Genomic DNA, 15,400 nt, shown 5'->3' with positions numbered 1-15,400 from the left:
CCCCACAGCACTTACGGTGAAAACCAAAAGCAGTGCAGACACTGAGCAGGGCTCAGAACTTGCTCTCTCTTCTGATGACCAGGTGTTCCTGAGTTAAACTCATCAAGTGTGGCTGTCTAGTGCCTTGGGTCACTTCTCTCATTCCCCATGCGTGTGCACCCTAGCCCTTCAGCCATGCTCGAATTCCAACTTAGGCTCAAGCGGGACCTCTACTATAATACAGAAAGCCAAGGCAGTAAGATGTAGCTCTAAATTCCAGAAATGTAGAGATTGGGTAGCACTAGCTTCGTGGGCAGGAATTTTTATCTGTTTTGTTCTTTGCTGAAGCACCAGCACCTAAAACACTGCCCTTGATAATCTTCTGCAGCTAAATGAATGAATTCTGGTTCCACTAAGCAAACCGTTTGCAGGGCCAAAAGCCTGCTTCTTAGCTCCCCTGTCGCAAAGTCAGCTTAGCTAGGATAAATGGGGCAAAAGAAGACATTCACCAGGTCTGTCTACAGGTTGGCTCTTCAGCTGTCTCTAAAACAAGGCTGCATGTGTTCCTTGCTGGCAAGTCGGAATCTCAGACAGCGAGCACAGGAAGGCTAGCTCCTTTCCTGCCCATGCTGGGCCCTCTGCTGCCGCCTGCTGGAGATTATACAATCTCTCTCAAAGCAGCGATCCCCTAAGCCTTTTGCATCACACACCTTTTGAGAATCCCCAAATCACAGCTCTTTCCCAGAAAAAGAAAAAAAAAAAGTATTACACAGATACACACACAAACACATTTTCTGTAGTATTTCAAGAGACTGAAGAGGGCCCTGGAGCCCCACCATATAACACTAATGGTAGACTTTGAAGCAAACCATCCAAAAACCAAGGAGTTGTTAACGCTCTTGTTAAAGAAATTAAAACACACACACACACACACACACACACACACACACAAAAAGAAATTTCAAGCATGCACAAAACCAGAGAGAAATGTATAAGAAACCACCACGGACACAACAGTTATCAACATTCTGCCATGCCTGTTTCATCCCCTCCCCCTGTCCCCATTTTAAAATTTTTGCTTTGCTAGAATATTTTAAAACAAAGCTGAGCTCTCGGGCTTCCCTGGTGGCGCAGTAGTTGAGAGTCCGCCTGCCGATGCAGGGGACGTGGGTTCGTGCCCCGGTCCGGGAAGATCCCACATGCCGCAGAGCGGCTGGGCCCGTGAGCCATGGCTGCGGAGCCTGTGCGTCCGGAGCCTGTGCTCCGCAACGGGAAAGGCCACACAGTGAGAGGCCCGCGTACCGCAAAAAAAAAAAAAGCTGAGTTCTCTCTTAATTTTATCTGTAAATACTACAATATACATCCAAATGATCAGGACTTTTTTTTTTTTAGGACTTTTTTTAAACATAGCCATTAAACCATTATGACACCCAACAAAATTAACAAGACTTCCTTCATATCATCTGGTACCCAGACTATTTTAAATTTCTTCTGATTGTCTCAGAAATAACCTTTTTGACGGTGGTGGGCTTCAAGCTAGATCCAAACAAGGGCCAGCCGTTGCACTGGGTTGATATATCTCATTAGGGTAAGAATTCAATTCAATTTCACTGTGTGAGTAGAAGCCACATCAGTTGGTTATATGATGGAAGTAGGGGAGGGAGGGAAGGCATGCATGTGGGGCGGTGCAGAAGACTGTGTTAATGAAAAGTACTGCAATTTTTTTAAAAATGGGACTTTTTAGAATTCCTACTTGATTTTATGATGTTTTCAAATCACACAAATAAATTAGATGAGCGTCTAGCTCTCTCTTGACCTCAATGGCCCATTAAAACTATGAACCCCGTAGGCTAGATTTCACGTTTCTTACCTGAAGCTGTAGTGAATGAGTTGTGTGTAGACTACTGAGCACTTACATTTGACTTCACTATCTTTCTCTTCCTTGAGTAGGTTAAAAATATTATTGGCTACATTAAAGAGAAAATCCAAAGTCCTCAAATATACCTCTGCCTGGTCTGTGGGGACCATGCTGGATCTCTTAGGCTCCTAGTCCCCTTTTGATATATTAAGGCCCCAATATAATGGGTTTACCTGCTGTCTTCCTTGTGCCTCCAGTGTTGATGACTATCATCTGCTTTTTTCTCCACCAAAACAACCTCCAAGCCTGAGTGCAGGTTGCGGCCTTGCACCCCCAAAACTAGTGGAGGAGAAGCATAGCTTGTCATTTGCCCATCTCTGTATTCAAACTGCTGGTGGCAAACCTTCTGCAGTTTACTCTGTTTTGGAGAATGGCTGAGATAAAGAAAATCCCATTCGTGGCAGAGAAGTGTCCTGTGCACTGATGTGCTGGAAATAGCAAGTTCTGTTGGCAAGAGACCCGCTATGAACCAAATTCACTTATAATGGGGAAGCATTATCATCAGGACAGCAGCAATGTTATTTGCTTTGCACTGTCAAGCTGATGTAAAAAGTAGAATTCTGACTTTATTTTATATTAGAAATAAATATTTATCCAAGAGAACATGAGAAATTCATCAGCCAAGAAAAAATTCACTTGAGATAATTTAAAGGGAAAAAGAGGTAGGAGTAGGAACAGGGCAATGAATCAGAACAGAGAGAAATAAAGAAGTTCTGTTCAAATCATGATCATTTCTATCTTCTATCTACAGAATCCCTGGCAAACAGAATCCCATTCTCCAAGTTTTTGAATCTTCCATAACAACTCATAGAATATCATCAACCAAAATAATGATACGCTAATAAGTTAATTCAAAGGAATCTCATACTTAAATATCTCTTAAGGCATTAAGCAGACTTATTAAACCTTATTAAAAATCACAATGCATTGGCAATTAATTTGTAAATGTCTATTAAGTCCCTACTATGTGCATGGACTAATGCTAAGTGTTGAAGTGCCAAAACTGTTTAAACTGCTGTAACATTAAGTAAATGTATAAAGATTATGGAATAATACCAAGTACTATATAGAATCCTGTCATTTCATTGGACATTGACCAGAGAAAAAATAAAGTTAAAAAGGATGAAATTGCATTTTACTAATTTCTTAAAGACATCAAGGCATTTTACATGCTTATTCATAAGTTCATTTACACATTCATTCAACTAATATACACGCTCTGTCCTAAGTTCTCAGGAGGCAACGATGGGTGAGCTTACCTTTTAATAGAAAAGACACCAGTGAACGAGAAATTACATTACACAGCTAAAGCGAGAAGGTACTTGCCACCAGTACTTGTAAATACTTCAGTCAAAAACACAAGAAACACAAAAATGTGTGTGTTGATGTAAAGAGCAACTAACAGTAATGTAAATCTTCAGTAATATTTTTGCCCTAAAGTGAGTGAATCTAAGACCAGGTAGAAATCTCTAACAGGAATCCCTTGTAACTTTTTACCTGTATTTCTTCTCTGTTTCCACATTTTCAAAGAGCTCTTCTTCCATTTTCTTTGGAAGACTGTCATCTTCATCAAAGTTATGAGACGTTTCCTGCCAGGCATACCTGAGAAGTGCGTGACAAGCTTTCATTCGGAGATGGGCTCTTGCATGTGAATCTCTATCAAGGTTCAGAAGGAAACAGAAGTCAAAGAAATCTGATTTATACTCACAGAATTTTCTCTGAGGTGTAGTCTGATAATATCCTGAATGATACTGGTGGATCTGGAAGTCAGATTTCCATAATGGTGCCTAACACTGCAAATTCACATCCTACTAATACACAATTTAGATCTTTTAATATAAAGCTGCAAATGAACCCTCAATCACTTAATAAGCAGCATTCATCTTTGTTATATTTACTCAGGAAAAAAATGGGGTCATGTATTATATTTCAAAAATAAGATTAAGACTACTCAGTAGTTTTGGAAATTCATAACAAACATGTAATGAGACTCTTGCCTACTCCATAAATGTGTCATAATTCTGTCTGGAACAGACAGCCTAGATTACTAGGTTTCATAAAATTTACTCATTAGACAATGTTAAGGAATCTTAATAACTTTTCCTCTCAATAGAAAAATCTAGAGAGACTCAAATAGCACCAGCACAAATGTGCCAGGTTTTGATGGAGAATAACATACAAAAACACTTAGAGTAAATTGTCATAGTTTGAATAACTGAGTCAGCCTTGTGGCCTCTTATTAAGATGAAATCGTGAACGGAAACATAACCACCATGCAGATCTGAATATATCAAATCCCCAGCCACTGTTTAGGGTACACTTGCTTCCATGGGATCATGACACAATATGAGGACTGCTCTGCTGAAGGCAGGACAAATATACAGGCAAAGCAGCAAGCATACTTCAGCACTCTAAATGTGCATATGTGTAAATAAAGTTCTCTGGGGGAGGCTGTGGTCACCAAGGTGCTTGTGGTAATTTGATGTAACTGCAAGCAATATCGAATTACCCAAATCTCCAGGGACAATTCCTGTGTTAACAGAGCAGACCATACACTTTTCAAATGTAACAAAAGTATTACATGTGGATATGAAATTGGTGGGTAACAACAGCCTTATTCAGAGTTGCAGCACAAGCAGCTTCTGAAGACAAAAATCTCATTAACAGTTAAAGAAACAACAGTGCCATCTTGTGTTGAAAATACAAAACACAGCTTTCCCACCAACTCCATTTCTTTGAGGGAAACAGACAAAAAAAAAGTCATTCTTAGACATAACAAGATTCTTCCTCCAAATCCAGATGGGATTTTCTAACTTGGGATATCTATATACTCCTCATCTCCCAAGCAAATGAAGTACAGTCCAGTTAATTTTAGAACAGCCATTTAACAATACATCTTGCTTTATTGATTCATGTCCATTCATTCATTCATATAACTAGTCATTATTTAATCATTCATTCCTTTAACTAATATTTCTTAAACATCAACTATATTGTAGGCACAGAGTTCTAAGTATTGGGGATATAGTGGTGAACAAAACAGTTAAGTTCTCAGGATTCATGGAGCTTACATTCTAGTGGGAAGAAGAGAGACAGTAGATAAATACATGAATAAACAAACAATGAATGTCACAAGAGGAATAAAACAGGAAATTGTGATGGAAATTGGGTGAGGTGGGGTAGGGTCTACTTTACCAATGGAGTCATAGAAGGATAGAGGTATTCTAAATTATTATTTCAACATTAAAATGGGCTGCCTTGTGAAATAGTGATCTCCCTGTTCCTAGGAGTATTCAAGAAGAGGCTGGATCAAAAGAGCTTGCCTAGAATGTGCAATAATGCAGGAGATTCCTGCATTATGTTTTTTTTTTAATTGAGGTATAATTGACATATAACACTATATTAGTTTTGGGTGTACAGCATAATGATTTGATATTTGTATATTTTGCAAAATGATTGCCACAATATGTCTGGTTAACATCTATTCCCGCAGATAGTTCCAAAAATGTTTTTCTTGTAATGAAGACTTTTAAGATCTGCTCTCTTAGCAACTTTCAAATATGCAGTGCAGTATTATTAAGTATAGTCACCATGCTCCTGCATTATGTTCTGAGTGGACTCAAAGACTTTTAGCTCAAGGATTTCAGGCCCTGATGAAATCTATGAATCAGAACAACAAGAATCTTTGCTCTCAAAGATGCTTTTTCTTTCTTTTTTACTTTCTGTTTATTTTTTTCCAAATGCAGTATAACAACTCAGAGGCTAGATACATTCTTTAGAAGAAGAACAAAAGGGAATGTTAGAAAAGTTTGCGGCCAATTCTCTAACAACTGAGGAAGATACAAAATAGGTCAAATCACTCTCTCTGAAAAAGGCTTTCTCGTGCCTTTGTTAGTGTCAGGATGTAGGACCAGATGAATTACCCATCAAAATGAGGAAGTTTGATTCCTAATATAAAAGTTAATATTCTTGTAATTGAAGATAGAAAAGTTGTTTAAAACAGCTTGTATACCAATGATTAATGAAAATTAATTTGTATACAAATTAATTTTCAGTTATTGCAATGGTAATTGACTTGCTATTTTTGGTTTTATAATTTGGAAACTAATTCAATGATTCCTTCATTTATTCTGTAAATAATGACAAAAGTAAGTTATCCTGGTCTTCACAGAACATGTGTGACAGAGTTTTTGCCCTCAAGGAATTCCCAAATTGGTGGTGGTGGGTGGAGTAGAGGGGAGGGAACTGATACATTGCTAGTACAGTCATTGTCATGATTGATTTCAATGATAAAGAATCCTTCCACAGACTTAGGATGGGGCACGTCAGTTGGAGAGAAATGAATATGTGGTGAGAGGTCTGCAGCAGTGCATCAGTGGAACAGGCCACTGTCCAGAGACAGCTTGTAGCTGCCGAGCTGAAGCTTGGAGTTCATGTGGCACAAAGAAAAAGTGTGGAGTGGAGGTGGGCATGCGGGTACAAATGAGGGTTAATGACAGGCCTGGACCAGGGTCAGGAGGGCTTGGGATTCCAGACTAAACATTGTCTTCTGTCTGCAATAGGTAGCCATTGAAAAACTGTATAAAGAGGATTGTGTTTTAGAAAGATTGTCCATAGACGAAACTTCAAGGTGAATTGGAAGGAGGAGATTATGGAGATAGAAACCAATCAGAAAGCTATTTCAGCAATCCAGGATGATAACTTATATTAACATGCATTCAACTTGAACCTACATTAAGGAAGAAGCATAATTGTTCCTGAAGTCCATGTTTATGGAAACAAAAACATGATGAATTCCTCAAATAAATGTCGCCAGTTCTAAGATTCCAGTCTTTTAAAAATAGCAACATCATAACAAAATTACTGAAAGTAGATCATTGTGGTGGTTGAACACTGAAACTCCAGCTCTATCCTTTTGCCAGGAAACTAATTAAATACTAGCTCTTCAACTTCCATTAGTTTCATAAACTTGGTGTGGGCTCCCTGCATGGGCTCTGTGGTGTTAGTGAGCTAATGAGCTGAGTCCAAATAGGAAGCAGGTAACTTTTCTGGCCACACTGATTACTTACAGAATTTCACTGGAAGCATTTCCTGATGTTAAAGCATTTTTTTGCACTTGCTTTTCCTCTGGTTCTATAATTTGCTTCTCATCTCCAAAAATTGGTTTCCGCACAGCAAGCTTGGCTCCCAACACAATGTCACTTTGGACTTCTAAAACAAGAGCTGAGGAGAAATGCACAAATTACAAGGACACATTAGTTATGATCTCAGAGCACTAGGACTTTGAAAACAAGTGTTAAAATAAAAATGCAGAAAATTTCCTGCTATTTGGTCTAAGAGAATACATTCTAAGTATAAATGATAGTTGCTCTTTAAACTAATAAATTGGATTTCACTTAATTTAATTTTTGTAAATCTTTCCTCTCAAGACATTCTCATTCAAAAGTGCTAAAAAAATAGGTCTTTCCAAAAATAAGTTAGTTATAAATTCTAACTATTCAAATGGGTTCCATTATTTAGACATACGCCTCTAGGTCATTCTCTGGGATCCAAACTCCTCAATGAAAGTTCCCAATGCCTTAAAAGACACATGCAAAGCTTAATGTACAGTGTTCAAGATATGCAATAAGATAATGTTTTAAATTATATTGATGATTTTTCTCTTCTATATATAGGACCTTTGTCCTGGTCCTGGGGTAGCCTTAAGGGAAGGTGGAAGACATGAGGAATGAGAATTCTTACAAAAGGAAAGCAAAAGTACAAATACAGTTTTGACATTCAGGCACAAGACAATGGCCATGTAAGTCAGATGACGCTGTCATGATTTAGGGTTTTTTTCCAGAAGCCTTTAGCTCCCACTTAGCTTATCTCAGTGTTGACTTGGAGGAAACCTACCATTTCTGAGCCTGAGGGGATCTGTGGCAGAACTCAAAGGAAGGCAGAAAACCAGGTGTCATGATTCTGCCTTCAGCTTTTGCTGCAGGAATCTTAGCTAGACAAGAAAATGCTGAGGACTTTGCCTATGGTTCAGGACACGGTGATGAGTTACCTCTTGAGCTGTCCCCACCACTGCAATCTGGGGCATAGCCACATGAACCTGGATCTGGTTTCCAGGAAGTGCAGCCATGACCCAGGATTTACTAAGAGCCATGCAGGGGAGCTTTCCAGAAGTGGCTGCCAAGCAGGGGCCAAGAGGTCCCAAAGCAAGGATTTGCAGAGGTGGTTACCCAACCACAAGCAGGCTGCAGAGGGCCAGTGGGAACAGAGGGGAGGCTGCGGCAGGCAGGAAGTACCACGCACCCAGAGCATTACCTGGGCCGAAAGAATGGGACACTGTCACCCAGCCATGGACTTCTGCCAGCAGGGCCCAGAAAGCAAGAGGATCTGCACCCCAAATTCTTTCCTTCCATCCTAGAGAAGAACTAAAGGGAGAGGCTGCAAACTAAGAAATCTGAAAGCCTTCCCGAAAGGGACTATTTAAATTAATGGATGGGACACATTTAAACCTGACTGTACATTTAAAGTTTCCTGATGGGGGTACCTGGGGCTCACGAAGAAGGCCAAATTTGTTAAAGACAAAATAAAGTACGTTTTCTCTGCACATCCAAAGTACAGTGTGAATTAAAATATGCAACTTTGTTAAATATAAAAATTAGTCTAAAGCTAAACAGCAAGATGCAGGGGTGAAATATGACCTGTTTAAACAAAGTTGGATTTTTTTTTAAAAAAAAAGCAATATCATCAAGTTTTTTTTTTTTTTTGGCTGTACGTATATAAAGTAAATAATTCCAATGCTTACCCTCTATCTTACATGCACTGCAGAAAGTTTGAATTTTAGAAATATCTGATGTTAAGTTCCTCAGGAAGATTTGCTTCTTCTGCTGAGCAATGGACAGATCAGGACTGATCCAATGTTCTCCACATGAAACATACACCTACCAAAGAAATGAGTCTCTAATCCCAGATACAACTGCTCACAGCAGCATTATTATAGCCCAAACTGGAAACAATCAAAACACCCTACAATAGGTAAATGATTAAACAAACTATGGCACCATAGTCAGTGATAAAAAGGAATAATACTCAGTGATAACAGGCACAAACTATTGATAAAAGCAACAAGTTTGATGGATCTACAGGGTTTTTTACTGAAAAAAAGACTTCTCTATACTATCTTTGCAACTTCCTATGAATCTTTAATTATTTCAAAATAAAAAGTTGTAGAAAAAATAATTTTTTAAAGAAAGGAAAGAAGGAAGGGAGGGATGGGGGGAAGGTAAGTGGGGATAAATCAGGGGTTTAAATGTGAAATAGCTAGTGGGAAGCAGCTGCATTTCATGGGGAGATCAGCTCGGTGCTTTGTGACAAGCTATAGCGGTGGGATAGGGAGGGTGGGAGGGAGACGCAAGAGGGAGGGGATACAGGGATATACATATAGCTGATTCACTTTTTCATACAGCAGAAACTAACACAACATTGTAAAGCAATTGTACTCCAATAAAGGTGTTAAAAAAATTTAAAAATAAGAAATAAAAAGTTAAACACTGAAAAAAATTGTAAAAAAATTGTAAAAAAAAATAGTAAAAAATAGTAAACTATGGCTGAGGATCAAATCTCGCTGATTGCCAGTTCTTGTAAATAAAGTTTTATTGGATTACAGCTCTGTCCACTCATTTGCATGTTATCTGTAAATGTTTTCGTGCTACAATGGCAGAGCTGACGTTTCAATAGATACCATGTGGTCTGTAAATATTAACTATCTGACACTTTACAGAAAACTCTGACAACCACTGGTATAAATGAACTTGCAGTATATGCACCACAATGTTAATGTGGATATTTCTAGATGCTGAAATTATGGATGATACTTTTTCTTCTTGATTTTGCTTATATGTACTTCCTAAATGTCCTTAAATAAATACATATTTCTTTGAAGTGAGGAAAAAGTAGAGTAATATATTGAGAAAGACTCGGTAAAAAGAAAAAGAAACTCAATGTTGCCTTTTTTTAAGGCCACTCACTGATCATTACATACATACTTTGTATGTGGACCCAGGGAAAACTTTCTCAAAAATATCTTCTTTCTGATCAAGAGGGTTCTTTTTCTCTCATGGACATAATTAATCATGTAACTGTTCATGTTTCAATCCTCATGTTGGTGGCTCAGAACAGTTGACAGATTCATTTCTAGCAAATATGTAGGTCCTTATAACAATCACTCCTGGGTCCATCTCATCCTCCTTTCACATGTACTCCCTTAGCCCTGGTGACCTCATCGACTTATATTTAAGTTAAATTTACCTTTTTGTGTCATATGTTTTAATGTATCTACCTTAAATTCTTTCTAAAATAACACAGTGAGTAAGCACAGCAGGAAAAACAAAAATATTAAAATCAAACAAACAGAAAACTTGGCAGTGATAGAATTAGAATTCAAAACACTGTCTAGGGTTTCCCTGGTGGCGCAGTGGTTAAGAATCCACCTGCCAATGCAGGGGACACAGGTTCAAGCCCTGGTCTGGGAAGATTCCACATTCCACGGAGCAACTAAGCCTGTGGGTCACAACTAATGAGCCTGCACTCTAGAGCCCACAAGCCACAACTACTGAAGCCCGCGTGCCTGGAGCCCATGCTTCACAACAAGAGAAGCTACTGCAATGAGAAGTCCACGCACCACAATGAAGAGTAGCCCCTGCTCGCCACAACTAGACAAAGCCCAAGTGCAGCAACAAAGACCCAATGCAGCCAAAAATAAAAATAAATAAATAAAAATAAATAAATTTAAAAACAACAACACCGTCTACCTGACTCCAAGAACAGAGGATCTCCACTCTGCCATGCTGCCTCTTCTATTAGTCACTGGTACTTGGGTTTAAGACCCTTTCAAGGGGTTTTTACAATCAGAGTCTGAGTCAAGTTCTGATAATCTGGTGCAAGCTTGGTTCTCTGTTCAAAGAATTTCAGGCATCAATCAAGGCAGGTTTTCTTCTCAAGCTGATACTGTAAATTCCATAAGTCAGGGGAGAGGCTGGGCAGCTAAAGTCCTTTCACTTCTCAGCCTTCTACAACCTCCCAAATAGAGTGTGTGAAAAACTAGATATGATTATTTTTTTCTGAAAAGGTAAAATAAACATTTAGGAAGAAATCATTAAATAACTACATTTTGAAGGCCTCAAAAAGAATACAGAATCTACCCCCTTAAAAGAGTAGGCCAGAAACCACAAGTGGTTAATAATGTGGTCCTCTCCAGTTTCTACCCTCATTTATAAAAGGGGTTGTGATGAGCAATAAATGAGTTCTATTACATACAGCCCTGAAAATCATGCCTGACACATAGTAAGCGCTCAACAATTAGCTATTCTTATTACTTTCTGATGGTTGCTGAATTAGGACAATTCTGAGAAAAAATAACAGGAAAAAAATGGTGCTTGAAGTCTTATATTTCAAAACACTTTCCTTTTAATAGTATCAATATATTAATATTTCCAGTTTCACGCTCATGTCTTTACCTGTTCATCTCTTTGAAGGTCTTTTAGGGCAAAGATTTCCTTCCCCTCTTCACTGAACAATCTCCAAGCTGCAGAAGGTAAATTTAAAATTTCAGTGCACCTGTAATAAGAGACACAAAAATTGACCTTGCACATGCAAAGTTTCCAGCAGAGAAGAGAGGAAATAAAAGAAATCACGGGCCTGGATCATTAACAACAACTAGCTCAGCAGGACTGTGGGATAGTCAAGAGCTCGGCTCTGGAAACCAGCAGCCCCCTTTTGAGTCTCATTCTCCCTCTCCAAGTTGTAAGACTGGGCAAATTATTTAAGCTCTCTAAGCCTAAATTTCTTACCTTTCAAGGTTGCTGTGAAGATTAAGGGTTGATTATGAAATGTGCTTAGCACAGTACCAAGCATGATCAACAAATCAAAAAAACAAAAAACCCCCACATCGTTATTTATTTTTCACTCCTCAGTATGCCCCTACACTTTCCCATTTGTGTGCCTTTTCTCTTGTTCTCCCTTCTACATTAAACACCTTCCTCAGCTTTTGCTGTTGAAGTTCTACTCTCTCCAAAGTTACATCCATCACCCAGCAGTTCCTCATCTCTCTCCACCAGAAGTGATCCCTATATGTAGCTCTTTAACTCCCTTTCAAATAGGAATTTTTTGCCAGGTTAAACATTAAACAGTGATTCCCCCCCCCCCCCCAAACAAGCTCTGGGCCAGCCCTGTGGCTATTGAGATGAACGATATAGTTTCCTTGTTCCCTGAAGGGCTCCTTCTCTAGTAGTGGGGAGAGACCAGTCAGCAACTGAAGTGTGATATGAACTGGTGGGTGCTGTCATAGGCACCTGGCCAGGGAGGTGAGGACACAGAGGAAAAACAATGAATTCTTCCAGGGAAGCCTCCGGTAAGGAAGTGACATTCGGGGTGGGCCTTGATGAATAAACAAGAGTTCACCAAGTAGGGTCAGGACTTAGAGAAGTTTTATATGGCTGGAGCTGAGTTTGTGGACAAGAGGTAGAGCCAGATGAAGCTGGTAAAGAAGATAGAAAGCACTTAGGATGCCAGACTAATGAACCTGGCCTTTATCCCGTTAAGTATCAGGAAGTCATTGAAGGTATCATAGTAGAGGTATGGTGTTGTCAGATCTGCTTTTTAGAAAGTTAACTGTCAGAAAAGTGCAAGATGGGCTGGAGGTGGAGAGGCTGGAATCTATATAGTCAGTTTAGGGTAGAGGTAAAGAGGTAGAATTCTGGGCAAGAGGAAGTAGAGCTAAACAGAGTGATGGGTCGTGTCCTAAAGAATGCTGTTTTATATTAGAATGTACTGTCTAGAGTAAATGAGTTAGAAGTGACTTTATGCTCATCAAGAAGACTCAGCTGTATAAAAAATATTTCTCAATTTTATTACCTTAGATGGCCAAAAGCAATTGAGCAGATAATCAGGCCCTCCATTTTTCTGAGAGGGCTTAGAAAGAAATAAGTCTCTCCTCCTGTCACAACCCCGGAGGTTGATGAGCTGGTAAGAACTGGGCTGGATTGCTCATCCATAGGAATTGTCGGGTGGAGGTATTGCGGGGCGGGTGGGAGGGAGAACTGTAAGAGAATTGAGCCCCAACCAGAAGATGTGCTTAATTCTCTCCGGATGCTGCCCAAAGACCCAACCCAATTCCTGCTACTCACCCCAAATCCAAGCATGACCTAAGGAGAGTTACAATCACGATAATCTGCTCCCACTCATTTTCCTTGGAGAATTTTGCACTGTGGGAGTAACCAGTTTTAGGACAAGTGGAAGAGAAAAGTGAAGGGGAAGCTGGTGGATTTTTCTTTCTTCTTTTTTTGGAAACCCTATTTTATTTTATTTTTATTTTTTGTTTAGTTTATTTTTTAATATTTCTTTTCTTTTCTGAAATGCAAATCCAACAGTAGACACTAAAATTCAGATCTAAATCCACTACTGTTCCTTAGATAAGTTATCTTTGCACTGGCTACACTGGCAAAACAGAAGCAGCCACTGAAGAACACATCTTTAGTTTGATGTAGCTACCACTGGGCATATATTCCTTAACTTCATCTACAGAATCACCGCCTTCAGTAACTCTTAAATCTTCAAATTTTATATATAGGAAATAGTTTACTAAGTTGTTACCTGTTACTAGCCCAGACCCTTAATATTGCAAAGTATTTTCAAGGTACAAATAGTAGACTCGTATCAGGAACTTTCCAACAAGTGCTGTGGAAACCCTATTTTACTAGTGCTGAATTCAACTGGCCCATGTAGGTGGGTTGGAGAGAACGGGATAAGCTGTTTCCTCTGTATTGAATTCCTCTAACTAGTTCATGTGCCAGCCAACATCAATGGAGAGAGAAGAAAAGAACTGGCTCTTAAGTGCCTAATAAGGAATGTGTACTCTGCAGTCAAATTGCCTGGGTTCAAACTCTAGCCCTCTCATGTATTGGCTGTGTAACCTTAGAGAAGTTACTTAACTTCTCTGAGCCCCATTTTCCCCATCAGTAAAAGGGAGATGTAACAGTACTTATCTCATAGGGATATTTTACAGATTAAATGTGTGAATACCTGCAAAGCACCTGACACGTAAAAGTCAGCAACACATTTTTAAAATGGACCACGCACTGCAAGCACTTCATGTCTACTCTCGTTTAATCCTCACACCCTTTCTGAGAAGCCTATTTTACAGATAAGGAAACTGAGCCTGGAGATTAAGTTCCTTGCCCAAGGTCACAAAGCTAGTGAGTACAAAAGCTGAAATTCAAACCTAAAACTCTCTGGGTCTTTTACTACATCATATGGCCTCCTGAGAGGGCATCATCATAGAATAACAGGGAAGAAACTGAGGCTGAGATACTGAGTGAGCAGTTCAGGATTTCTCTGTTACTGGGTTGGCCAAAAATGTTCATTCGGGTCGTTCCGTAAGATGTTACAGAAAAATCCAAACAAACTTTTTGGCTAGCCTAATACATGGGAGCAAGGGTCCTAGAAATGAAGTCCCTCACACCAAGAGTTAAGACTGATTACCACGTGGCTTGGATTTACAGAGTATCCAGAAAAGCAGAGTCTTATCTCTGACTTGGTTCTCTCAGGACTGGTTTTTCCGGTACTCCATGTTGCCTGCAAATTTAAATATCAACAAAAACAGTGTATATTTATTATTTTTAAATGGGTCTTGTTATGCTGTTAGGTCTCCCTTCAGCTTTGCAGATAGAAGAATCAACAACAGAAGATCCTCAAAACCATCTAAAGTGAATTATTAAATTACTAAAGGATAGCATTATTTTCCTTAAATTCTATAAAACTACACTCTCATATTCAGCAAGACATATTTTGTGACAAAGTTTATACCAGGTGCTCTACTTTTGAACAGCTATCAAATTCTATGGGAATAAATCTTGTTTAGGTAGGAAAATACTGATGAAAAGAAAAATTATAATGTAATTCACAAATATGGTATAGATTAGTGACATTTAAAAATTGATTTAAAGTAGGTAAATACCCTGCCCTCAGTTCAAACAAATTCAAACCAAAGTGCTGTAAAATTGTGAAATATATATTTTTTAATGGGGATAATTTACATTTACAGAGTTGGTAGTTCAGAAGCTAGGGCAAACCACCAGACCTAGAAATTTGGGGGAAAACCATATTAATTAGCATTGGTATCATGTACTCATAGCTTACATATTTCACAGATTAAAAACTCTAGAATCACTATATTAACAATTGTTTTCTTATATAGGTACATATGTATTTTGTGTTATAATCATTCAGGCACTTGAATGGAATATACCTTTGCATTTAGGGTAGTATTTACCTATCCAAAAGTTGGTGAAATCCAGTCTGGTTTGTTTCTGTTTCAGAATATTTAGTGACATAATTTTTCACATTCCCTTTCCTTTCAGTGTCAACATTTCTGAAAAAAATGATCCAAGATTTGATTGATATGGCAGTATATATTGTCAATTATCATTCAACTTGTTTAAGTATGTGAATAAA

The 15,400-nt window shown here is 38.7% G+C and overlaps 1 protein-coding gene across 1 annotated transcript in view; it reads right to left on the bottom strand.

Annotated features, from left to right (window-relative positions):
- The window catches only part of DCDC1 (doublecortin domain containing 1), a 458,528-nt gene that overhangs the window by 63,342 nt on the left and 379,786 nt on the right, over nt 1-15,400 (bottom strand). Inside the window, 6 exon segments of the mRNA XM_067038066.1 lie at nt 2,071-2,271; nt 3,395-3,553; nt 6,967-7,120; nt 8,697-8,832; nt 11,407-11,506; nt 15,219-15,317. Coding sequence (XP_066894167.1) covers nt 2,071-2,271; nt 3,395-3,553; nt 6,967-7,120; nt 8,697-8,832; nt 11,407-11,506; nt 15,219-15,317 — 849 coding nt within the window.

The sequence above is a fragment of the Kogia breviceps genome, chromosome 7 (genome assembly GCF_026419965.1).
Source record: "Kogia breviceps isolate mKogBre1 chromosome 7, mKogBre1 haplotype 1, whole genome shotgun sequence".
Lineage (NCBI taxonomy): Eukaryota > Metazoa > Chordata > Mammalia > Artiodactyla > Physeteridae > Kogia > Kogia breviceps.
This window is presented reverse-complemented; position numbering and strand designations above follow the sequence as displayed.